Below are 27,397 nucleotides of genomic sequence, written 5' to 3' on the forward strand. Positions count from 1 at the left end.
CACAAACACTCTCTTAGCAGGTTTGTCATTTCCTGGTTTTGCATCAAAAGCGGACAACACTCGGGATTGCAGTGTGTCCCCCACATTGTCAGACTACAGTGCCTACCCATCTGCCATTTTGGTGGTAATGGCAAGGCACCCATGTTTTGCATGAAAGTCCATGGGCAAATTAATAGGAAAGATTTTGAGCAGTAACCGAGGCAGCATTGCAGCCTCTTGGCCTGAAGAACAGCAGCCCAAGGAAAAGGCTGTCTGACAAAGCAAGGAGATTTGGTGAAGCACAGGGCAAGACATCTGAGCAAATAGGCAGGTGACAGTAGGACCCGGAGATAGATTTGCTTGGGGGAGGTATAACCTTTAGAGAGCAGAAGTCCTGCAGGGCAGTGCAGACTGTCAGGGGGCAATTTGGCTAAGCAGGGCCCAGGGGAATGCTTCACACCTATCTGCAATCCAAAACCAAGTGACAGAGACTGGATTACAAAGGGAAAGGAAATCAAAGCGGTGGGGGGTTAAGGCTTGTTTAGGTGGAGGCATTTGTTTCATTTTCATATTAATTACGATAATTACAGAGTTCCTCATATTCCTAATTATTCAATTATTGTAATTGATAGCCATAGAAATGCGCAAGTCTATTCTGTTTCGTTTCCGAGTGTTGGAAAGCACTTTGGGAGTCCCGCGGGGTTTAAGCGTGAAGGCCAGGGGGATCCGAGAGGCGATTCAGCCTTGTTCCTTCTTGGGGAAATAATAAACGGGGGCAGAAACCAAAGCCCCGAGATGCTGCGAGGAGACGCGCCAAACGGCAGAACCGGGGGGGGGGGGCGGTCTGGTCCGAGCGCGGGATCTCCCCTCTTAAGCCTGGCGCTTCAGCGCTACCCGCCCCAGAGGCCAGCCACAGGCCACTTGCTTCTCGGCCGAGCCCCTGGTGCTCCCTCCGGCCGCGGGACTTCCGCAGCCCGGCAGCCCGCTTGGCCCTCGCCGTCGGCCAGCCCGGGACTGGCGCTCCTTCCCCCTCGCCCCCCGCGGCTCTCCGGGCCCGCCGCACAGGTGGCGACGATTGGGTGGACTATGCAAATCCACCGGTGACGTCACGCCACGCCGGTCCTGCCAGCAGAAATAGGGCAGGAATTGAGCAAAGCGGCAGTTGCGCCTCTTCGCGCCGGGGTTGCGACGGGAGCCTCTTCGCCCCACATTCGCTTGGCTCGGCGGCTCCCCCGCCCGCCCGCCTCCCCAAGCCCTCCTTCCTTCCCGCCCTCCCGCCCTCCCCATCCGTATTCCCTGCCGCGATCTCTCCCCGCCTCCTTGCCAAAGGCGCCCGCGGACTTCATCCCCCCCCGCCTCTCCCACAAGGAGATTCGCCTTGCAAAGACCCCCCCCCCCCCACTCTGCCATCCCCGCTGCCGGGCGCTGCTACCTGCTCGGCGCGGCGCTCCATCCGCCCTTGGAATACGGCAGGTAAGCCTTTGATCTGGCCGGCCAGGTGCAGAGCGGTGGGCCTTTGACCCTCCCCCCTCCCCGGGTAAGGTCAGGCTGGCGGGCTGCTGGCTTCCTTTCTCCCGGTGCCCCGGCGGGGACAGGAGACTTTGCCCGGCGAACTTAGCGGGCAGCGCTGCGCGGAAGGCTCCCGGCTCCCCACGGCGGGGGCCTGGCAGGGCAGGGCAGGTGCGGCGGCGCCCCGGAGGGGAAGGGGAAGCAGCTGCCCGAGAGCCGCGGGAGGGGGTCCGTGTGGCGCGGGCGAGGGAACGAAGCCAGGCAGCCGGCGGCAGCGACGAATGGCCGCCGGGAGCTTTTGGGCCGCTTCCGAACAGGACCCGCGGCTGCCGGGCAGTCTGCTGCTTGGGCTGCGACGGCTGGCCGCAAGTTTGAATGGCGCGGCTCCCGTTGCTTGCAGCGCCTGCGGAGTTCGAAGGGCCGGAAGGAAGGCGCTGGGCTCCCCGACCCGGGGATACGGCGCTGCTCCCTGCCCTGTCCCGCTGTCGCTCTCGCTCTCCCGGAGCCGCTCTCCGGCCGGCCTCCCTTGGCTAGCGCCACTTCTCCTTGGCGCGGCTCTGTGCAGCAGGCGAGAAAGCCCTGCCTTTTGCGTGGCCCGTGCAGCTTTCCCTCCGCACGCCTGACCCTCGAGGGCAAGTCCCCTGGGCTTGCTTTGGGCACGCGCTGGCAGTCGCAGTCCGCCCAGGGACATTGGCTCCAGGATCAGAACGAATTGCGGGGGACTCGTTGGCTGGCTACGCCTAGAGAGCAGTCAGGGTCGTCCGCTCTCCGCTGCCACTTCACACCACTATTAAAAATGGTACCGCAGCACGTGGGGTCGAAGGCTGGGAAAGTCAGGCATCCTCGTTGGAAGTTTGTCCAACTTAGTTCAGTGGGGCAGGCTCTGCATGTGCACGGAACCGCCGCCTCCCAATGGAGGCAAAGCAGTCCGTCGTATGAAAAGTTTGCCACTTGTTAGAAGCAACGCTGTCCCCACCCCCAAATCCACTTGAAGTTAATGCTTGCAACGAATTTCCAGGGTGAGGCTGGTTCAAAGCAAGCAAACGGATTTATCCGATGATGGGATGGGACATTGGCATCTTTTGAGGGTCAGAATAAGAAATGGGTTGAGATGAAATCCAGCCGGTTCCCCAAAAATGGGCGGGGTGTGTGGTGCCGAATAAGGAAGAAACCATATTGAAAAGACCAGGCTGAAAACTTTACCAATAACTACAAGAACTAAGTTACATTAGAAGTATTCTGTTTGTCTGAGCTTAGTCTGGGTTTCAAAACAGTCCAGTCAGACCCTAGTAACACTGAAAAATAAGAGAGATGCCATGGAAAGGTTAGCAGAATCTGCCAATGCCATTAAATTGCTATTATTTGCCTTTAGAACTATTTTCTCCACTTAGTCAGTGCAAAGGACCCATATTTTCTAAAATTATATGCAAAAGCATGTGTTGTAAACCCAATAATACTGGAATGTTTTTCTCTAGTCCCTTATTACAATTTTAAGAATAGCATTTTAAGTATATGGAGTCCTCATTTCCCCCCCCCCCCCCCCTCGATGCTAAGGGCTTCCAGAAAAGGACATTGGGACCTGTGGCTTGGGATAGCTAGTAAGGATGAGCTGTCCACGAGTCCTAGTGCTGAAAGTCTGCCTTTGAATTGGAGCCTTGCCTTTTCCCTTTGTTTTGCCCCTAGGTGTCGCCTCTGCTGCTACTGTGGCTTTCAGTTTTGTAAAAAAGAGAGAGAGAAAGAAAGAAAAGAACAATTGTGTTTTATTTGTAAATAGCATTCTTATTCAAGTTCAGTAGGGCAGGCAGTTGTCATTTTTCGGGTGCTTGTGTTTGCTTCTCTTCCCTAGCATCTCTTTTCCATGGCACTTGGGGTCTTAGTCATGTTTAGTACCAAATAATTTCTATATATCCTGGTTAAACAACATACTTACATGCAGCTCAATTGAGTGAAATAATAATATTGTGCTTCAGAGGAGCAGAATACCTTTAAAATGCAGATCTTGAATGGATATGCTTAACAATGGTTACAGGTAATAGCTTGCAGGACACATTTAACCAGTGGTTCCTATGGGTATGTATTCCTGCCTATGAGTGCCATTGGTCATATGAAATGGCAGTTGGCTAAAAGTGAGTTTCTGCTGCATTAATTCAAATCAGTGTTGTTTTCTGAAATAATCTTAGAACTGTCTTCTGGTTGCTTTGTGTAGCTTTGTGTTGTAGCAGACCCTAACCCACAAATAAGTACCCTATCTTTTCATGCCCTGCTTTTTAATTAACACCCTGACAATTTGATAGTCCTGCTTGTTCTTTTAAAGGCATCATTGTTATCACAGAGAACAAAAAAGTAATCAATACTTTCTTGTCTGTTTTTCATTATAATCACATCTGTAGTTCTGGTTTACTTCATTCTCAGTTTTTTAAATAAGTATTTTAGCTTTCATAATTGCAACTACTTTGACTTCTAGTTTCTTCTGCCGCATGAATTGGTATGTACCTTAACAATATTCAGTACTTTTCTAGCATTTCCAGAAGATAAAATGAGTCAACTATTCTCCAGTCATAATAGGCTTTATGTCTCTACCTCCCCAACAATTTAACAAAAATAAGTCAGATGCAACCATGTGCTTTATTGGGAATGTTTCCTTGCTTAAGCAGTTTTAAAGTTGTTTGAGTTTTTATTAAACTAATCCACCAGTTTTTAATTCTATTTTAATAATCCATTAATATACATAGTTGCTAACTAATTAGTTGCAATAGAAACTTAAATCTAAACATTTCTGGATAGTGGAAGGGAAAAGGGCCCTGTAGACCATTTACACACTGGGAACTTCAGTGCCCCAGCTCCCATGCAGGAGCACAAATTGGGGGCGGATGAGGTCCAGCAGGCCAAATGCTCCCCTGTGTGGGTGCAAGAAGAGGTGGGGCAACCTGCCACAACTGTTTTATCAGTTCTATATAGAAACGCCATGGCTGGGTGGTGGGTGTAGATGCTAATTTAACTAGTAGCCTTGCAACATGAGTTTTTAGTCTATCACCTATTATACTTCTGTATGAGAAAAAAAATCCTTTGCCAGCCTTCAGGTGGGACCTGGGGATCCCCTGGAATTAGAAGTCATATTCAGACTACAAAGTTCAGATCCCCTGGAGAAAATGGATGCTGGGGGTGGGAAGGGGAGTCTGTGGCACTTAGGGTTGACAGTGTCCAGGTAGGACCAGAGGAAGCATGCTTTGCTTTTGGATAAAGCATCATTACACATGTGCGATCCTCAGAGCATAAACATTTCTGTTTATATATAAGGAGAGCCTCGTGTGGCAGAAACATGGAAGAAGTGAGGATGCACTGCCGTATAATCATGCTCAAGTGCAAAACTGTTTTTATTTCAAACTCTTTCCTTCCTTGTAAACCAACTGCCTGACTGACATGTGTGTCCTTTACAAAATCAGCTGGCTGTCAGGGCCCTTCATACCTTCCTCAAGAGTCACACTGGGGCAGTCCTCAAGAAGAAAGCCTTGTTCTGAAGGGTAGAAAATCTCTGCCTCACCCTGCAGCGAGCCAGCTTGGTGTAGTGGTTAGGAGTGCAGACTTCTAATCTAGCGAGCCGGGTTTGATTCTGCACTCCCCCACATGCAACCAGCTGGGTGACCTTGGGCTTGCTACGGCACTGATAAAACTGTTCTGACCGGACTCTCTCAGTCTCACCCACCTCACAGGGTGTCTGTTGTGGGGAGAGGAAAGGGAAGGTTACTGTAAGCCACTTTGAGACCCCTTTGGGTAGAGAAAAATGGCATATAAGAGCCAACTCTTCTTCTTCCTCTTCCTCTTCCTCCTCTTCTTCTTCTGTATGCTCTTTCTCTGGGGCTCATGCAACAGCAGGGAGAAGCTGTGGGCACCTGAAAACCCCATGAGGAAAACCCCTTCTCCCAGGAAATGCCCTGCCATTGCCATAGTTACAAAGGCCACAACACCACCCACCCTCACTGGGATGCCCTGGTTTTGCCCTTTGAAAAGTGGGAGTAGAACTTGGCACCTTTCCCACTGCTACCTGCACAGACCTTGGCAGGGTCTGGGGGGGGGGAAGCCATCACAGAGCCTAGTCGCCAGCTCCTCTTCTGCTACCTGCCTGCTGCAGTGGTGGGCACCTGGCCAATCCTTCAGACCACAGGGCAACTCACAAGAAATCATCCTCCTCATCCTCCTCGCTCTGCTGCTCAGGTGTGTGTGTGTGGGGGGTGCAACATCAGTTCTATAGAGTCTGAGACTTCCATTGCAGTTCCACCCCAGGCACTGGCTAAAGATGTTTCCGCATCAAAAATTCCAGCCTTTCACAATTTCTGTTCAATAGTAACATACAAAAATCACACCTGGTTTCTTTCAAATTATTTAGATTTCCAACTTGTCATTTGCTATGGTAATCTTAGCTAGAAAGTGATCATACAATTGAATTTTAGTGTAAACTTTGCTAGTTTTCTTTTTGGTTCAGTAATGTCTGGAAGATTGCTCATACTTAGCCAATAAAGTATTTCACTTTATTTGCTTTGCTTCCTCTTCCCATCACCCCTTACTCTGGTCATTTTTCAACCATTAGTGGGATTTAGTGGGATCTAAATTACCCTGAGTAATATAACTAACATTTAAGACAAAATTTGCTTTGACATCTTTTAACAGACAACCAATATATTACGTTTTGTTTGTTAAAAAAGTACTCTCTGTCTTGAATGGAAAACATGGCAAAAGAGAACAAATTACACTTGATATAATGATCAGGTAGATAATTGATTGGATATATAATTTAACTCTGTGATCACTTGCAAAAAGGACTTAGTTTACAATATTACTTCTTTTCCTTGCATTGACAGTATTTTTTCAAAGTAGACTGCAATATATTTTTAAATCACACATCTAAATGGTTGCTGTAGCAAATTAATAATTTCTTCAGACTATGTGAAAGCCAGATTTGTTTTTTGAAAGTTTGTTATAGTATGTATTCAAATACTTAAAATCCATTTATATCCCACCAATTAAACTCATGAAAAGGCATGCTTTTGCCTGTGAGCTATCTGTAGGTGGCTTTATGTTTTGGTTCTTTTCTACTAGGCTTGTGCTTGTAACAAGAACTGTTTCTGATGTTGAAAAATCACATTTCCCTTGTAAACATATATTGCAGCTCTGTTTATCTACTGCTAGGACATTGGCTCATGTTCCGTTTTATGCTTAGATCACTCTGATTTTTCTTTACAGACCATTACATTTTCTTGTCTGTTAACCTGGGAGACTGCTTGAAAGGTTTCTGAATTAGAAGTTTGCTCTACCTGAAAAATGGACTGTCTGTTAGTTTTCTAGCTCAGAGAACGAAAATATGAATGGGGGTGAATTGTGAGAAGCTGGATAGGCAATGTTGTGCTACTAAGTGTTCTGTGCCATTGGGAAGTTTTGATCATACAACAATATTCTGCTTTGTTGACTTTAGTTAGTGTCATGCTCTTTGAACTTTAGGGATCCAGTGGGCTGTAGATTTGAATCAATGCTTGTCAGCAAAGACTAACCAACCCATTAATCTTCAGTTCTGACATCCAAAGTACAAGGTCAGTACTGTCTACTCAGACTGGCAGCAGCTCTGCAGAATCTCAGGTAGAGGTTTTTTCACATGGGCTTTTTAAACTAGAGATAGATAGGATTGAACTTGGGAACTTGCAAAATTGGTGCCCTTTCATTCACGACCCATCCTATGATCCCTGTACCCAGCTCATGCTACCAAGTATCTGGCTCCAATACTGGTGGAAAGTTGGCCTAATGAGTCCCATCCTGCCCATACTGAGACCTAACTTTAGCACCAGCATTCCCTTCCTTTAATGCAGATATTGTATCCCTTCCCTAAGCTAGCTCACCTGTTCAGGCCAACCCCCTCTCATCTGGATAAGCTCATTCTACATGCATTTGACAGACTGATCAGAAGTTCAAGTGTATATTGCTTTCTTAACCACTGTGACAGAAATGTTGTGTGTGGCTATAACAGGTAACTCTTATACATCAGATCAGATTTTTTCTTATTTTTATTAAATTTATTATGGTCATTGATCAGCATCAAAGTATCTACAGACCACATACATTATTACAGTGTTTTAACAGAACATTCGGCATCAGGGAGTTAACAAAGACACAAAACATGAATACAGCATTTTGGCAGTCAGGTCATTCAGCATCAACAGTAGCCAAAGATTTCCGCACTCTGCTGGCAGTATAGCAAAACTTTGCCTCCTCATCCTCCACCCTGACACCAGTATGTTCTCAAGGACTTGTTGAGGAGCCCCCTAGAATACAGCAGAAGGTGCCTGAGACCAAACTGACTAACATTATCTTAGAGGTCAATACAAAAGTTTGCACTGAGAAGGACAAGGCTGCTGCATGCAAAAATGGCTACATCTTCTTGGATTCTGATGGCAGATGAGATTTAGATTTCTTAAGAAATTTGCCTTAAGACAGAATTCACTTTGGATACTGTATGAATCATGGTTCACAATGTCTCCATGATATCACTTTGGCTTTCCATTCTATTTGTGGCAACAGCGATTGGTGGGAATGGAAAACAAAGACCTATGTACTATGCGGTTGTCCTGAGAATGGTTCAGGAAAATTCCCGCAGCATTGTAAATTAATACTACTGTGGAGGGACTATCTGACTAACCACAAAGGAAGTAGGTATAAGAATGTAAGGGTTACACGCAGGTTGAGATTGTGTATTGTTTTTTAAAAAATGTTTAAAAAAAATCTTAATCCAATAATGTAACATTGAACTATCATATTAGGATATCAATCTTGTAGTCATTTCTGTAGAAACAAATGTAACTTCTCGCAACAAATTGGGATGAAATTCTTACAAATTGTACCCCTTATCTATGGGAAGTTCCCTCCCAAATGTCAGGTAGACAGAAAAGAGTATTTCTATTTTGTAAGCAATTTGAAATTCTCACCTAACAAAAGCTAGAACAGAGGGCATTAAAGGGTATGTAATTGAACCTTTCCTTCCTTTTCTGGGACCCTGACATGGGAAGGGTCTTTTCCTTAATGCGAGGTAGCACAGTCTGCCCCTATCTTTACTTGACTCCATTCTATTTGCCCTGAGCTCCCAAATATAGGGTGGACTATGCATTCCACAGACAGACAGACAGACAGACAGACAGACAGACAGACAGACAGACAGACAGACAGACATTTTGTTGTGCCCAGACCAGTTTATTTTCAGTGTCTGACCTGACACAGAGAAAATGCAGTTCAGCTACCAAGGTGGACAATGGAGAATGGTTTAGTTTCCTTAACATCTAATATCAATTTGTGATATTGTTACCCACCACGAGCTGCAAGGGAGTGGTGGGATATAAATATAATATAATAATACTAATAATACTAATAATACTAATAATACTAATAATACTAATAATAATAATAATAATAATAATAATAATAATGTTCTGTGTTGAAAATAGTCACCCACTCACTCTGATTTCTTAATATATGGCCAGAAGAGGTTGTCTGTCTTTCCCCCTTAGCAGTGCTAATAGCAGGTTTTTATTTGTTTTGCAGAAAAGTAATGTCTCCTTAATGCTTTTACATGAGATTAATTATGGACATTGAAAAGTCTCAGATCCCGAATCAGCACTTCTTTGTGACAGCTGATCTGATCTGTCCTCATCACTGACTTCAAATTTGGTGTGTGGGTGTGGGAGGGGGAATGAAGCCTTTCTCTGACTCTATCCTATAGCATGCATCAGATCAGATAAAATGAATACTATCCTTCCTGAGCTGCCTATCATCAGAGGGAAATGCCAGTGTCTGCCTCTATTGCCTGCATCTCTCCAGCCTTTTCTCTCTGCTATTTTGTTAATAGCCTCTGTGCATATGTTTGCCCCATCTGCCCTAACATACAGTGGATGCAAGTGAAACATTTTCACATCCACCTGGATAAATGTTTATGTTTTCAAAGCAAGGATGGTCCATGGATGCAATAAAAAAATGACTAATAAAGAAAACCCTGAAAGGCAAGGTTGAGTGATCCTCATGGAGGTATACATAAGAGCCATGTCAGCCATGCTCTCTAGGTGATATCTCCGAATACCCACAGCCCAACGCCTGTGCATATGTGGAAATCCATCTGTGGAGGACCTTCCCCACTATGTTTTGGCTTGTTCCCTGTACTCCGAACCCAGGGGCAAATTCCTTGCCAAGTTATTACCAAACTCACACCCTATTTCTGATTTTAACAAAGTCACCTATCTGTTATCAGATGTTGACCCCTATATCTCATACAGGGTGGCACTTTTCACTCTGGCTGCCAGGAAGATCCGAGCTAATGCATTTTTACAGGAGCCTTCACCTTGATACACCATTTTATCCCTCTTATTGTAACTCAGTAGTCTGTGTTTACAATTTTATGTACGCAGTGTTGGAGAAATATTGTTTTATTCGTATTTGCGCCATATTGTGTTTTGTAATGGCCTTTGGCTATATACAATAAATGTTATCGTAGCATATCATAAGAGCCATGTTATTTTTAAAAACACTGTAGGTCACAGTGCTTTGCTATCTCCACTGGTGCTTCAGGATTTAGAAGCCTAGATGTACAGTAATTTTGGTGCATCCCAGCATAGCAGAAACAGAGAAAAATCTTTCCACTAGAGGAAGAGCATTCCTTTTAGCAATAAGAATGTTGACATAAACATCTGCATAATGAAAGAACATTCTAACAGATGTTGCACAATGGCCTATACAAATAGCTATGCCAGTACAATGTCTTAAAACATATATAGCCCAATTTATATGAATGCATTATGATCCTTTACATGGAATCAAGCCAATTTGCAAAGACTGGCAGTGACTTTCCAGGCTCTCAGGCAGAGATCATTCTCTGCTACTAGATGCTTTTAAGTGGAGATGTCAGGGAATGAACATTGGACCTTCGATATAAAAAGCAGATGCTCTGCAAATTGCATGTGTTTTCAAAACCAGACTTCTTGTTCAATTGTCTATTGGGAATCCAAGTTACATGGAACATTCTGGAATGAGCAGAAACCATATGACTTGGGCCTATTTTAACCTGAGCCTCCGGGGAGGGCGGTATATAAGTATGATAAATAAATAAAATAAATAAATAAATAAATAAATAACTACCATGGGAAACGCTTCCCCAAATGAGACATTTTGTGGGTACAAACAAAATGGGGCATAAGAAGAGCCCTGTTGGATCAGAGTCCATCTGGTATAGCATTCTGTCTCACCCAAGGGCCAAGCAGTTCCTCTGGAAGGCCAATAACAGGGCATATATGATGTTGCTTCCTGGCTCTAGAATTCAGAGAATTAGTGCCTCTGAATGTGGAGAATATCACTGGTAGCCATTGATAGATTTATCCTCCATGAATCTGATTCCTTTTTAAAGTTGTTTACTCCTGTGGCCATTACTGCATACTCCGGCAGCAAATTCTACGTTTAAATCACTCAGTGTAAGGTAGTATTTCCTTTTGTCTGTTCTGAACCTACTGCCCATCAGCAGACCTACATGGATGCTGTGTTATAAGAGACTAGCAAATTATGTTAAAATGAGGTTTTCAGTGGGGTGGTTGTTAATGTGTACAATTGCCTATGCAGAGATCTCACTGTCCTGGAGTCAACAGGCATGCCAGAACACAATGTTTAGGATTAAAATGTCATTGTTTCTTTTAATTATTCTAAATTGCCCATGATATAGGGTCAGATTGCAGTCCCCTTTCTCTTTAACATATAAGCAGAATCCAACCCAAGATGAGGTGCTCATAAATATGCAGATGAGATTGATTGCATTTAACCCCAGTAATTTAAATCAAAGCATGTTAAATCTCACTCTGCTCCAATTTTATCTCCAACTTGGTAATTGCCTGACAGCAAATCTGATTTTAGGCAGGGGAAGTGTAACATGATGAGGAAATAGCTCTCATGGTGTGAACTGTAGGAAATTTTAAATGAGTTGGGGCCAGGAAGTAGAATACACTAGTCTCCGTATACAACAGTATTCTCCTATTTCTTTTGTATTCCTTCAACATAGTTTGTTTAGAAGGATACATTTATCCTGGGCTGAGTCTTATTATTTGAAATAATTCCTATATGCATGCGACATTTCTGTATTTCCTCTCAAATAACACAATATTTTTACATATACATTTTAGCCTTAAGCATGCTTACCAGAGGTGACACCAAAGTTCATTGACACTTTTGAGTAGTTGTGTTTGCAGAATTTAAGTTCTATTGTGAAGTGCCAGTGTGCCATAGTAGAAAGAGTGTCAGACTAGAATCCAGGAAAACTAGATTTGAATTCTTACTGTGCAATGGAAGCTTGGGTCAGTGACATACTGCATAACCCATGTCATGGGGTTGAAGAAGAAGGGTTGGTTTTTTATGCCTGACTTTTTTCTACTATAAGGAATCTCCAAGCAGCTTACAATAACATTTGAGAGCCAACTTGGTGTAGAAGAAGAAGCAGAAGCAGATTGTTAGTGGGCGGGCAGAAAGGATTGTGTTAGTGCTAGGCTCCTGTGCCTCTTTCTTGCATGCCCAGGAAAATGCCAATCGGCACTTTGGGCTCATGAAGCAAATTTCTTCTAGGCCAGACTGGCCAGGGACTCGGGGGGGGGGGGGGTTGGGAAGGGGGGCATCATCCAGGCATGAAACTGGGGTTACTGTGGGTGGGCAGGTAGTTTTGAATTTCCTGCATTTCAGTGGTCCCCAACATTTTTCAGGCTGGGGGGGGGGGGGAGAGGGAGGCCTGGGGACCAGGGAGGGGAGTAGGTGTGGGCAGTGCGAACAAACCAGCTGGCATGCCTCCCTCCGCTCCGGGCGTGGGAGGTCTGTGCCTGCACATTTGCGGGCGTCAACAATGCCCACCAGCCCACTAGCACCCATGCCTCCCCCCCTGCGGTGCGGTGCTTGCTGTGCTGGGAGGCGGCCGATAGCTCCAGGCACTATGGGGGGTTCAGTAGGGAGGCACATCTGCTGCCCGCACTCCCCCCCCCACTGTGGCCCGGTACCAAGGCCTCCATGGCCTGGTACCGGGCCGCATTCCAGTGGTTGGGGAGCACCGGATTAGATGATCCTGTAGGTCTCTTCTGACTCAATGATCCTAAGAAGAGTTGGTTTCTAAATCCTGCTTTTCACTGCCTGAAGGGGTCTCCAAGTGGCTTACAATCATCTACCCTTTCTCTCAGCAGACTCCGCATGAGATAGATGAGACTGAGTGAGCTCTGACAGGACTGCTCAGTCAGAACAGCACTCTTAGGGCTGTGACAAGCCCACATGCAGCTGGCTGATGTGGAGGAGTGGGGAATCAACCTGGCTTGCCAGATTAGAAGCCACCACTCTGTCAGGTCCATGCCACTTGCAACCTCATCATATTCTGAGGAAGAAACAGAGGGGAGAATTCTGCACCATAGCAATAGGAACCACCAGCAGGCTCAGAACTGGCCAAGGAGCCTAGCTTAGAACCTGAAACAAGAACAAGCACTCAGCCTCTGGGCACCTGGCTTGTGACAGAAGCACCAGGTGATTCTCAGGTGATTCTCATGTACCCTGAGCCCAGAGAACAACAGTGTGGCAAGCAATGTTTCATGTCACTTTAGAGATGGCACTCAGCTAGGTTAGCAGCTCAGTGCAGGACTGTCCTCTGTAAATGCTTGCGGAGTCCTGACTAATTCGGCAGTTATTCATGTTTAGCTGAGCATCAGGTTTAAAACTAGAGTGGAGGCAACAGCTTGCTGGGCTGGTAACATAAATTATTCCTGAGCCTGCAGTCCCTGTTCTTGTTTCCTTGCTGTAATTGGATTCTCTGTTTTTAACCTTCAGCCAGTGATCTGGACTACAGACTCTCTTCTGCCCTTGACTGTTTTGACTACTTGTGTGAATGGCTGTTTCAGCTCTGACTTTCAGCTTGTGTTTATGGACACCTTGAGACTATTTGCCTGGCAGAACGCCACTCCCAGAACGCCACTCATGTCTGGAAACTTGACACATTCCAACCACTACACCATAACATTTAGTGGGACTTGGTTCTGAATGAAGATGTGTTGGACCAGGTTTATGAGTAGTTTTGATCATGTAATAAAATGTTCTTTAGTTTAACTTCCCATTCACTCATGAGTTCTCTGTCCTTCTTTCAAATTCCCTTATCAATAATATAGGTATAATTATAGTGTCCTCTTTTTACGGAATTGCTGGAAGGATTGCTATAATGTACATGAAGAGCTCTGAGCACTTAGACAAATTCTGTTAAAATGACAAGAAAATTATTCAGTCATTAGCCACATATTTAAACCCCATTCATTTCAATTTTTTAAAGGGGTTAGGAATGTGTATCTCTGTCCCACTGAAATCAATGGGTCTTAAATATGCTTTCCTTTGGAGAGATCAAGCTGTAGCTGGTATTATGAGCTACTTTAGGTATCAGATTATAGTGGAAAGTTATGTGCTGGCAGTAAGTTTTGGAAATGATCATAAACTCGTTAGATAAATCTGGTACTGATATTTGCTCTTACATATTGTAATCTGATTTCTGTATCTATAGATATTCCAGTCTCATTAAAATGCATTTAAATTTCCCAGGTGAGTTTTAATAGAGCATGTGTATTGAACTGAGATAGATTGCATAAATTAAACTTTAATAATACAATTTTATGAGGATATTATACTAGAATGGTGGATTCTACTTAGTGCTCTTATGTTTATAGATATGATTATTATCAGACCTAATACAAGTAATATAATTCTGAGTTTCCTTACAGTTCCTTACTAATTCTCACTAGCGATTACAGGTTCCTGAGTGTTTCATTTATGCATCCCCTATTCCATATAAATGATGATTCTGAACCTCTCTCAATTACAAACTGAAATTGTTCTATTTGCTGTGATAGTATCAAATAATGCAAAATACTCTCAAATAGTAACAAATAGCACTTCTTCATAAGAACAGTTACCAGTATTATAGGATTGTGTTCATCACTTATTGATGCAGTGGCTGTGCTTTATTTAAATATTATTTGTAATTCTAGCCATCTTCTATCTACAACTATGTAATGAGATTGTTGAAAGCCCAATATTCTTTTGGTTTGTCCTCAGTGTTAAAAAAGCCCTGAAAAATGGATAGCCACTAAGGGTTGATGAGAAAAAAATAATGTAAGGTCAGAGGGGGGGAAATAGTGGGAACTAATTAAATCTATTGTAAATGGGTTCAGCTCTCTGGAAATAATTTTGAGTTAAACAGGGTAGATTATAGTCATTAAAAGATTTGCCTACAACCTCTGTTTAACCTTCTTTCTCCATTGCCCTCCCAATGTGGAACTAAAAGGCAATAGATCACTAGAATTAGTAAATTTGGGCTGATGCAGTAGTCTTTCAGCTGGTAAGCACAGATCCCTGTGGATCTGGCTTATGTGATGGTATAAGAAACAATATCTTGTCTGAAGCATGTATTTCTCATGATCAAACGATCAGTGTACTCTATTAATCTATTGCTTAGTCAGTCCTTAGAGCTCTATATTTTTTCCTGATCCTTAATATTCCATTTTGTTAACTATAAGATGGGAGTGCAGACATGTATATTTTTAGAAAGCTTATCCTACTACAATGAAGAACAGTATGACATCCATATTCCCCTCTTCTTCTGGGAGCTCATGTTACAAATTTGTTGATGGAGAAACTGTGTGTCTTGCTAGGCAGGGATTAGCCCCCAAGCTCTCCTACATGACAGGCCAAAAATATATTGGTCCAATCATTCTAATAGTATTATAAATCCTAGCAAACATGTACTAAGCTTGGTGAAAAGACATGACTGAGAATTTCATCTTTTTGTGAGGCTATAATGAAACAAAGCAAGAAATTGCAACTATCACTCAAATGATTTAAACTGTGAAAATGACACTTGAAAAAAGGAAGTCTAGCTCATTAAAGGGAATGAATGTATGTCCATCAGACTAGCCATACAGTCACATGTGTGCACAGACAACATTTTTTCTTCTTCTACTCCATGCAATGTTGCGCCTACAGTGTATGCAGACCGGAACTTCTTAGAATTACAGAACCTATGCATTGTGCACAGTTTTATCAAAGAAATAGAGCTATGGCTGTTGTGATAGTCATGTGTAGATGTTGTTCTTTGCTCGGATACCCCAGAAGCCACTATTGATAATGGCCCAGTTTTCGAAAGTTTATATGAGCTGTGGTTCACTGGCAGAACATCTGTTTGGCATGAAGAAAGTCCGAGGCTTAACCCCTGGAGAACTGCTGCTGGTGTGAGCAGATAATATTGTTACTGACTCTAATGGACCAAGGGTCTGATTCAGTTTAAGGTAGCTTCATGTGTTATCTGAGATGTGGCCTAGTACTGCTAAATATTAGATGTCTGAGTGCTCATAGCTAAGTCACTTAGCCTCAATAGGCAAAAAATTCAAAGATAACTATTAGCCTCATGGCCACTTTGCACTTAATATGATAATGACGTTTTTCTCAGTGTGTTACACTGTCCCTTGTCCATCACAAAACCCACCAGATGTCCTTGAACTAATAATTATCTTTTAAGGCTAGCTTATTCACAGGATCATTATGAAGTTAAAAAGAGAGAAGAAGAGGATTTGCCTAGGGTTGACTCTAAGGCTTTCTGCATCTCAGGCATATTGTCTATCTCTGAAGAGGACAGGATGGAGTGATTTTAGATAGATTTCTAATGTTTTCATATCTGTTTTAAAATTTGTTTTATGGATTCAACAAAAAAATTGCATACCAGTCATTGGTCTTGCAGTGCTCAGGAGAAAGGTGGACGTGTAAATATTTTAAAAGATAAATAAACCATGTAAACTGTGAGCTTGTAAAAAGTAGAGCATGATAAAATGACTAATAAATAACCCTTAAAACACACAAGTATGTGTGTCTGGATGCCCTGGCAGAGCCACAACTTGTGAGCACAGGTATATAATGAGATATTTTTTATTCCTACGTAGTACTTAAAATGGGAAACATTTGAATACTGATGAAAAACACAATTACTGTATACAAGTGTGAAGTAGCTTTAAGGCAAAAATCTGCAGTTGACCTTTAATCCTTGATTTACTGTAGATCTGCACCTCCAGCTTCAAAATACATGAAGCTACTTTACACTAAATCAGACTATTGGTCCATTAAAGTCAGTACTGTAACCTCTGATTGGCAGTGACTCTCAGGTAAAGATCTTTCATATTTCCTACTACCTTACATTTTTCAGTGGATTTGCCTAGGGTTGACGCTAAGACTTTCTGCATGTCAAGCATATTGTCTACTACTGAACCTTAGCCCTTCCACTTGAGTCTTTGTCAACAGAAGAATTCAGTCATCAAGCAAAACTATTCTGGTTTCCAATGTGATGTAGCTAAAGAGGTGAGAGATTGTTTGCACCAACTCTAGTCTACTCAGGGCTCGAACTCTATATTGTTGTTGACCAAGTGATGAAGGTGTAAAGCTGGTTCTCTGTGTGGCTGTCACTGCTTTCACAATGAATACCACTGAATTCCACTTTACTTAACATTTCTTTTTTGTCTGTCCTAATCTTATTTCCTAGCAATTTTGTTGGGTGCTTCTGAGTTCTAGTATTATGGGAAGGGGGGAAAAGACTCTTTCTATCCCATGTAGAATTCTATGAACTCTTCTTAACCATCTTTTTTTTTCTTCTGACAAATCCCAGGCATTCCAGCCTTTCCTCATAGGACTTTTTTCCAGCTCCTTAATCATCTCGGTTACACTTGTTAGCACTTTTTGTAGCACTGCAACATCCTTTGTGTGATATAGGAACTGGAACTACACAGTGTTCCAAATGAGGTCATACCATAGCTTTAAACAAAGACAGTACAATACCAGTAATTTTATGTCCAATCTTTCGTAATGATTCCTAGAATGGAGTTTGCCTTTTTTCACTGCTGTGCACACTGGGTTGATGATTTCACAGAGCTTTTCACAACATCCCCAAGATCTCTTTTGGTTTCAGCCAGTTCCAACCCCATCTGCATATGTTTAAAATCAGTATTTTTGTTCCATTATCCATCATCTTACCCATGTTAAATTTTATTTGCAATGCTGTGCCCACTTACCCAATGTGGAGAGATCCTCCTGTGGCTCCTTGAAATCCAGCTTGGCTTTCAGCATCCTGACTTATTTGGCTGCCCAGTCCCAGTTTGGCTCAGTCCCAATTCAGCAAATTTGGCTGCTCAGTCCCAATTCCATTTTATTAATGAACAATTTAAATATCACAAGTCCCAAAACTGATCTTTGTGGGACCCCACTGTTTGCTTCCATCAGTTGCAAGAATGGTCCATTTTTCTCCCTACTCTGCTTCCTGCCATTTATCCAATATTTAATCCGTAAAGGCACCAGCCCTCAGATCCTATGCCTGCTAAGCTTACTCAGGAACCTTTGGTGTACTCTCTAGCAATTTGCAGGACAAAACTAGGAAGAGTATTCCTTACTAGTGTTGCAGACTATTTATTTTCTAAAGTTGTAAATTGCCATGTATGCAAATTCTGTTTCCCTCTGCAGACCTCTAGCTTGCCATCAGAAATTACCTTCAAATTGCATGGATCAACATTTAGAATAAATAATTGTATGGGGGAAAATGGGGGCAATGATAAACCATTTAAAATAGGATTAATTAGGACAAATAACCTTTAATTCTGTACAGGATTCTATAGAAATACCAGAGTGATTGCTGAAAAATTATTGTTGTGTATTGCTGGCTCATATTTACTTGTAACTTCAGCATGATTTATATTGGCTATGCTTGATACTATTGTCTTTGTTTTCCTCAGATTTTAAACCATGAAATCAAGAAGGTTCTGGTCACTCTTCATAATATTTGAGGTTTTACTGTCATCTGCTTGGGGATGGATGGAATCGAACAGGAGCAGGCGATTTTATTCAGATGCTGGGAAGCTAACAAAAGAGGTACAACAAAACGTTCAGTTGCTTCTAATACTATTTCCACTTCTGCACCTGCCATTTCTAATAGTATCTTGTTTCACCTCCAATCTACATTCTTAAACCATGGGAAATGGGGAGGGCATGCTTATTGTCACTCCCAATTTGGGGGAGTGTTTTTTATTGGTTTGAGAGTTTTTTAAATTGGATTATTATATTCAGGAACATTTTCCCCACCCCCATGCTGAGGAAAGGTGGGGGGGGGAGGAGAGAGAGGTAGTACCCTTGTTAGGCCATTCTTGGGCAGCACATGTGCCCTGAAGGGCCATTATATTCCATGGAAAGACCAGGCCTCTGGGAAGGGCACTCTAAATAATGGATAGTACACTTGAGTCTGGGTGGAAGTGATGTCTAATTCTCTTGAAAAATAATGACCCTTTATTATTGAAAGGCACTTTTGGGATAGTTTTTTATTTTGAGAAAAGAAAAAGATAAGAGGGATACATAAGAGAAAATGGAACATACCGTATATACTCGCATATAAGCTGACCTGTATATAAGCCGAGGAAGCTAATTGTACTACAAAATCTGGGCAAACGTATTGATTCACATATAAGCTGAGGGTGGGAAATGCTCCATCATCACAGGCTCTCCCATCCAGCCTCCTCCCTCAATAAATACAGGAAAGTCAAGAGGATGAATTGCTATTGTTTTTTTTACCCTGCTTTTCACTAACCAAAGGAGTCTCAAAGTGGCTTACAATTGCCTTCCCTTCATCTTTTCATGAAAGACACCCTGAGAGAGCTCTGACAGAACTGCTCTGTGAGAACAGCTCTGGCAGGAGAACCAAACAGTGCCCCCCTGGCCAGCAAACAAGAGCAGAACAACAGTACCCAAAGTTGACTACCTACTACAAGTACAACAGTTACCAAATTGGGAGAATGGACAACTCTAACTACAACTGCAGTGCCCCCCAGAACAAAACACTGACATAAAGAACTGTAAAACTAATAATGGAAAGAAAGTACTGTAAAAATCAATTTTTAAAGGAAACACAACCACAAGAAGAAAAGGCAAACAGATAAAAAAAGAAACACTAGGAGAAAGAAATAGTAAATCCCAAAGCACCCCCAAAACCCACAGAAACCAAAATAATAGTTTGGAAGAAGTGAAAGCAAATGGGGAAAAAAAGATCAGAGTCCCTTAGTCATATCGTTGATGTCCTGCAAGCTGCCAGAGCAAGCTCAGCTTGCAGTACACATTTGCAAAAGGCAATGCAACGTTTGCCTGGCTGGAGTAGGCTTTTATTTCAATTAATGTATATACCCGTGTATAAGCCGAGGAGGGGTTTTTCAGTGTGAAAAAGGTGCTGAAAAACTAGGCTTATATGTGAGTATATAGGATGTATATCTCTCATCCCTTAAGTGGAACATACATACATACATACATACATACATGAAAGGAGCAGGAGCAGCCTTGAAAGACTTAAGGGATGACAATCCCTGTTGATTGATTGATTCAATTAATATACTGCCCTCCTTAGTGGCTCCCGGTGTACAATGACAGTCCATTATGCAGCCATTAATCATGAGCATTAATGTTAAATACAACCCTAATATTAAAAACTTCATACATCTCAGTGCAGCCTCTTTTAAACTGGCTTTAGTAATTCTCCATTGGGGAGGGGGTCATTCAGTGGAGGCCCCTATTGATGTTACTGAATCACTGGCCCCAACCCAAAGCTTGGTGGAAGACCTCTGTCTTTCTGGCCCTGTGGAAATGAATCAAAACTGACAGGGCCCTGATCTCCTCCAGGAGCTCATTACACCAGATCAGATGCATTTATTTCGGTCAGAGACCAGTACAAAATACAAAACAGTAAAATATAACATAAGAATGGTTAAAAGTTCCAAAATACTTCATGTGTTCAATAGATCCATCCTAACTCTTGTACATATTTAGCCAGGCACTTCTACATTTAATTGCTAATCTTGCATATTTGGCAATGATGTAGGATAAATTCTTATTTTTATCCAAAAGAAGTTCCTTTAATTTGGCTTGTCTTGAAGTAGCCCTTAAGTCAGTGAAGATGGAATACAGAAGTTTCTGGCATGACTAGTTGTAAATACAGCAAACAAAAACCACATGTCCAGTGTTCTTGATGTTACCATCCTGGCATATGCAAATACGTTCCTGGGGTGGAAGCTTATTATATTTTCCTGTTACCCATGCTGAAGGGAGAGCATTGTAGCGCGATAATCTATTTAGAAGAGAGGTGTCATACAATGGATTCTCAGTCCAAGAATCATGTCCTTCTGTATGCATATAACTTCCTTTTTGTTTCTTTTTTTATACTTAAAATTTCTTCTGTCTGGCATTGTAATTTTTTTTAATTTTGAACAGTCCATCTGATAATTCTTTAGATGCTTTTTAATTATTCTTTTGTTATCTCCACATTTTGAATGCCCGATGTATACTAGATTTTCTTCTGTATTCTATCCCCAAATTGTTGCATTTGATTCACCAGTACTTTCAATAACTTAAACCAACAATTCTTCAGTTCTCTTATCGCACCCTCCCCATATTCTGGTTGCTATTATTCTTGCTCTTCTATTTCTAAAAATATTATACAAATTTCCAATATACAACTTCCATATATAAGATTGTAAAACTAGCACGTTTATCACTTTTATCACTTTAAAAATCTCCAAATAATGATAAATATTTATTAACATCTAAGATATAATATCTTTAACATCTAAGACATAATATCCTAAAGATTATATCATTTTTCTAAACTTAAAGGTTATAGCATTTTATTTATTTGTATTTTAACTTATATATCACCACTCTTGAAGACTCACGGAGGTTTCCAATAAAAGAATAAAACAACCTAACTCATAAAAGCCCCAATACATTAAAATATGGCAATTCATTTGAGTTAACTCCCCATCTCCCCTCTCCTGTCCAGCTGCAATCTGGAGCTCTTTCATTAGGAGTGAGGGTCCTGATTTAACTAATTCTAATTCTAGGGGATCCGCCAATAGTAACTCCGGGACCTCAGCCCGGCTTCAACTATATGCCTGGCAAAAGAGCTCCATTTTGCAGGCCCTGCGGAAAGCTGATAATACTAGCAGGATGTCTACATACACTCTAAATGAAAATATGAGAGACGTACAATGACAAATATGTCTTCTCTGATCAGTATTTCATAATCATAACTATATCATAAGCAGAGTGTTGGGACTTTTGGACTTGGCTGGCTCCTGAGTCCCTCCAGAGACATAAATCTGCAGACAGGCATAGCTCAGATGCTTACACAGCTTAACAACAGCCCTTCCAGGCTGATTTCACCCAATTACTTGCTGATTGCACTCCAACACAAAGTTTTTTATATCTTCTACCAAGTGGAGATGTACTAAGGAGGAAAGGGGTAAAAAAAATAATGGAGGGAAATGGGGACAGGGAAAATGGGGTTTGAAAGCCGTCTGTTTGTCAAATCAGACAAGCTTCCGGGCCTCCAACTCACAGTGGAGCCAAAGCATCAATCCTTTCAGGCCAATGGTCAAGACACCCTCACTGAACAGAAAAGGGCGGGGAAGGGCACTCAAATTGCCAATCTGTTTAGAAAATACACGCACTAATCCACTGTTTGCTTAACAAGGCAAAACCTTCTGAGAGGCATAAATATAGATCACTTTATCAGATTCAGATGTCACCTCCCTGCCTCCAAAATGAGGCCTTCCTGGGTCCAATTAATATATTGTTAATGGCTAATCTTTCTTGAAAGCCGTAATATAATTAAACACAGTTCAAAAGTTTATTGCACTGTCATAAATCACCGTAGATTATCGTTCTTCTACTTGATGCCATCCACAGTCCATAAATTCCCAAAGTTCTCTTACTGGAGAAGTCAAATGTTCTTGGAAGCCTGCCAGCCTTCCAAAATAAATTGTAATTCCAACAAGATCCTTAGAAGTGAGCTGAAAGCTTGCAGGTTTACAAAGATTAAAAGGAAAATAGAAGGAATGCTCATAAAAAAGGGAAGGTCAAACTTTAACAGCAAACACTGTTATTCTCAACTGATTTTAATGTTATGAAAACTCAAGGGAAGTCAGAACTATTCAGACACCCCCCCCCCCCAAAAAAAAAAGATTCACTGATCAGTTGGAGTTCCCCATCAGGAGAGGTAGAGAAGTAGATTTTCTCTATCCTGTTGTTAATGCATGATCAGCAAAATATGTTAAAATGCTCCCATTCAGGTCACCATTTCCAGAGAAGTCCACACCATTTTTCTAGGCAGTTGGGACATTATTTTGAATGATGTCCTTTCTTCTGCCTCTCTTACCATTCCTGCTCCAGCAAGAGGGCAGAGGAAGGGAGCCTGCTGCTAGTCTGGCTTCTACTTCAATCCAAAATGTCTCACTAAACTTAAAAAAAAATGTGAATTTTTGTAGGTGGAGGGTGAACATTTCTCCACAGAAAATTTTTTAACACATAACAACAACAACAGTAGGGTTTTCTATCTGCTTTTCACTGCCCAAAGGAGTCTCAAAGCAGGTTACAATCACCTTCACTTCCTCTCCCCACAACAGGCACCCTAGAATCATAGAATCATAGAGTTGGAAGGGGCCATACAGGCCATCTAGTCCAACCCCCTGCTCAACGCAGGATTAGCCCTAAGCATCCTAAAGCATCCAAGAGAAGTGTGTATCCAACCTTTGCTTGAAGACTGCCAGTGAGGGGGAGCTCACCACCTCCTTAGGCAGCCTATTCCACTGCTGAACTACTCTGACTGTGAAAATTTTTTTCCTGATATCTAGTCTATATCATTGTACTTGTAGTTTAAACCCATTACTGTGTGTCCTCTCCTCTGCAGCCAACGGGAACAGCATCCTGCCCTCCTCCAAGTGACAACCTTTCAAATACTTATAGAGGGCTATCATGTCCCCTCTCAAACTCCTTTTCACGTGGCTGAACATTCCCAAGTCCCATCTTGTGATTTTGATGTGATGCCCCTGTTGATACAACCCAAAATGGCATTCGCCTTTTTTTACCGCTGCATCACACTGCCTGCATGTTTAGTTTACAATCCACAAGTACCCTAAGGTCTCGTTCACACACAGTGTTACCTAGAAGCATATCCCCATCCAGTAGGCATGCTTTTCATTTTTCTGACCCAGATGCAGAACTTTACACTTATCTTTATTAAATTGCATCTTGTTTTCATTTGCCCATTTTTCCATTGTGTTCAGATCTCGTTGAACTCCGTCTCTATCTTCTGGAGTATTTGCCAGTCCTTCCAATTTCGTGTCATCTGCAAATTTGATGAGTAGTCCCTCCACCCCCTCATCTAGATCATTAATAAATATGTTAAAAAGTACCGGGCCAAGCACCAAGCCCTGAGGTACCCCGATACTCACCTCCCTCCAGTCTGATGAAACATCATGGACAACAACTCTTTGAGTGCGATTCTCTAACCAATTCCCTATCCAACTAACTATCTGAAAATCCAGATTGTAGTCCTTCAATTTATCCATCAGAACATCATGGGGAACCTTATCAAAAGCTTTACTAAAATCCAAGTAAACTACATCAACCGAATTTCCAAGATCTAGCAAACCTGTTACTTTGTCAAAAAAGGAAACCAGGTTGGTCTAACAGGACCTGTTGGAGACAAATCCATGCTGACTTCCTTGGATCACCTAATTGTCCTCCAGATGTTTGCCGATTGCTCCCTTTAATATCTGCTCCATTATCTTCCCCACAACAGAGGTCAGACTCACTGGTCTGTAGTTTCCCGGGTCATCCTTCCTCCCTTTTTTGAAGATCAGAATAACGTCTGCTCTATTCCAGTCCTCTGGGACATCTCCAGTCCTTAAAGAGGTCCCGAAGATGATGGACAAGGGTTCTGCAAGTTCTCCGGAAAGTTCTTTGAGCACTCTCAGGTGCATTTCATCCGGCCCAGGGGATTTGAATTTATCCAGTGCAGCTGCCTTGTTGTGGCAAGGGGGCTTGCGTAGTTCAGTGAAGCTATGAGCTATACCGTGCAGGGCCACCCAAGACGGACAGGTCATAGCTGAGAGCTCTGACAAAAGGTGATCCACTGGAGAAGGAAATGGCAAACCACTCCAGTATCTTTGCCATGAAAACTCTATGGACAGTTCCAATAGGCATAACGATATGACGCCGGAAGATGAGCCCCTCAGGTCGGAAGGTGTCCAATTGCTACTGGGGATGAGCAGACGGCTAGTACGAGTAGCGCCAGAATGAATGAAGCGACTGGGCCAAAGCCGAAAGGACGCTCAGTTGTGGAAGTAACTGGTGGCGAAAAGACAGTCCGATGCTGTAAAGATTTTTATTCCATAGGAACCTGGAATGTCAGATCCATGAATCAAGGCAAGCTGGACGTGGTCAAACAAGAAATGACAAGACTGAACATCGACATTTTAGGAATCAGTGAACTAAAATGGACAGGAATGGGTGAATTTACTTCAGATGACCATCAGGTATACTACTGTGGACAAGAATCTCGCGGAAGAAATGGAGTAGCCTTCATAATCAATAAGAGAGTAGGAAAAGCAGTCTTGGGATACAATCCCCAAAATGACAGAATGATCTCAGTTCGAATCCAAGGCAAACCATTCAACATCACAGTGATCCAGGTCTATGCCCCAACCACTGCTGCTGAAGAGGATGAAGTTGATCAGTTCTATGAAGCCCTACAACACCTTCTAGAAGCAACGCCAAAAAATGATGTGCTTATCATCATGGGGGATTGGAATGCTAAAGTAGGAAGCCAAAAGATAACCGGGATAACAGGCCAGTTTGACCTTGGAGTACAAAATGAAGCAGGGCACAGGCTGGTAGAATTTTGTCAAGACAATACAATGGTCATAGCAAACACTCTTTTCCAACAACCCAAGCGACGACTCTACACATGGACATCACCAGACGGTCAACACAGAAATCAGATTGACTATGTGCTCTGCAGCCAAAGATGGAAAAGTTCTATCCAGTCAATAAAAACAAGACCAGGAGCTGATTGTGGTTCAGATCATCAGCTTCTTGTTGCAAAATTTAGGCTTAAATTGAAGAAAGTAGGGAAAAGCACTAGGCCACTCAAGTATGAACTAAATCATATCCCCGACGAATACACAGTAGAGGTGACAAATAGATTTAAGAAATTAGATCTGATAGACAGAGTGCCTGAAGAACTATGGACGGAGGTTCGCAGCATTGTACAAGAGGTAGCAACTAAAACCATCCCAAAGAAAAAGAAATGCAAGAAATCAAAATGGCTGTCTGAGGAAGCTTTACAAATAGCTAAGGAGAGAAGGGAAGTGAAAGGCAAGGGAGAAAGAGAAAGATACACCCAATTGAATGCAGAATTCCAGAGAAAAGCTAGAAGAGATAAGAATGCCTTCTTAAATGAACAGTGCAAACAAATAGAAGAAAACAATAGAATGGGGAGGACCAGAGATCTTTTCAAGAAAATTGGAGATATGAAGAGAACGTTTCATGCAAAGTTGGGTATGATAAGGGACCAAAATGGTAGGGACCTCACAGAAGCAGAAGAGATTAAACAAAGGTGGCAAAATTATACAGAACAACTATACAAGAGCGAGCTTAACATCCCTGATGACCACAATGGGGTAGTTACTGACCTGGAGCCAGACATCCTGGAATGTGAAGTCAAATGGACCTTAGGAAGTCTGAGCAATAATAAAGCTATTGGTGGTGACAGCATTCCAGTTGAACTATTCAAAATCTTAAAGGACGATGCAGTAAAAGTGCTACACTCAATATGCCAGCAAATTTGGAAAACTCAGCAATGGCCACAGGATTGGAAAAGGTCAGTTTACATTCCAATCCCAAAGAAGGGCAATGCCAAAGAATGTTCAAACTACTGCACCATTGCACTAATTTCTCATGCTAGCAAAGTTATGCTCAAAATCCTACAAGCTAGGCTCCAGCAATATGTGGACCGAGAACTTCCAGAAGTACAGGCAGGATTTCGAAGAGGCAGAGGAACTAGAGATCAAATTGCCAACATACGCTGGATCATGGAGAAAGCTAGGGAGTACCAGAAGAACGTCTACTTCTGCTTCATTGACTATGCTAAAGCCTTTGATTGTGTGGAGCACAACAAATTGTGGCAAGTTCTTAAAGAGATGGGAATACCAGAGCATCTTATTTGTCTCTTGAGAAATTTATATGCAGGTCAAGAAGCAACAGTGAGAACTGAACATGGGATCACTGACTGGTTCAAAATTGAGAAAGGAGTTCGGCAAGGCTGTATACTGTCGCCTTGCCTATTTAACTTGTATGCAGAGCACATCATGAGAAATGCGGGATTAGAGGAGTCACAAATTGGGATCAAGATTGCAGGGAGAAATATCAACAACCTCAGATACGCAGATGATACCACTCTAATGGCAGAAAGTGAAGAGGAACTAAAGAGCCTGTTGATGCGGGTGAAGGAGGAGAGTGCAAAAGTTGGCTTGAAACTCAACATCAAGAAAACAAAGATCATGGCATCCGGCCCTCTCAATTCCTGGCAAATAGATGGGGAAGAAATGGAGATAGTGACAGATTTTATTTTCCTGGGCTCCAAGATCACTGCAGATGGGGACTGCAGCAAAGAAATTAAAAGACGCTTGCTCCTGGGGAGGAAAGCTATGGCAAATCTAGACAGCATCCTAAAAAGCAGAGACATCACCCTGCCAACAAAAGTGCGTTTAGTCAAGGCTATGGTATTCCCAGTTGCAATGTATGGCTGCGAAAGTTGGACCATAAGGAAGGCCGAGCGTCAAAGAATTGAGGCTTTTGAACTCTGGTGCTGGAGAAGACTCTTGAGAGTCCCTTGGACTGCAAGGCGAACAAACCAGTCAGTCCTAGAGGAGATCAACCCTGACTGCTCTTTAGAAGGCCAGATCCTGAAGATGAAACTCAAATACTT

The 27,397-nt window shown here is 42.5% G+C and overlaps 1 protein-coding gene across 3 annotated transcripts in view; it reads left to right on the forward strand.

Annotated features, from left to right (window-relative positions):
- The first annotated feature begins 1,178 nt into the window (after positions 1–1,178).
- Positions 1,179–27,397, forward strand: part of FSTL4 (follistatin like 4) — a 695,481-nt gene continuing 669,262 nt past the window's right edge. For 2 of the 3 annotated variants that reach the window (XM_077326854.1, XM_077326855.1), the window contains exons 1-2: positions 1,181–1,452; positions 18,327–18,462. In XM_077326854.1, the coding sequence (XP_077182969.1) occupies positions 18,337–18,462 (126 nt within the window). In that variant the 5' untranslated portion in view covers positions 1,181–1,452; positions 18,327–18,336. Of the gene's footprint in view, positions 1,453–18,326; positions 18,463–27,397 lie in introns of all 3 variants that reach the window. The other variant, XM_077326857.1, reaches the window with a different exon arrangement.

Source organism: Paroedura picta, chromosome 3 (assembly GCF_049243985.1).
Source record: "Paroedura picta isolate Pp20150507F chromosome 3, Ppicta_v3.0, whole genome shotgun sequence".
In the NCBI taxonomy this organism is placed as follows: Eukaryota; Metazoa; Chordata; class Lepidosauria; order Squamata; family Gekkonidae; genus Paroedura; species Paroedura picta.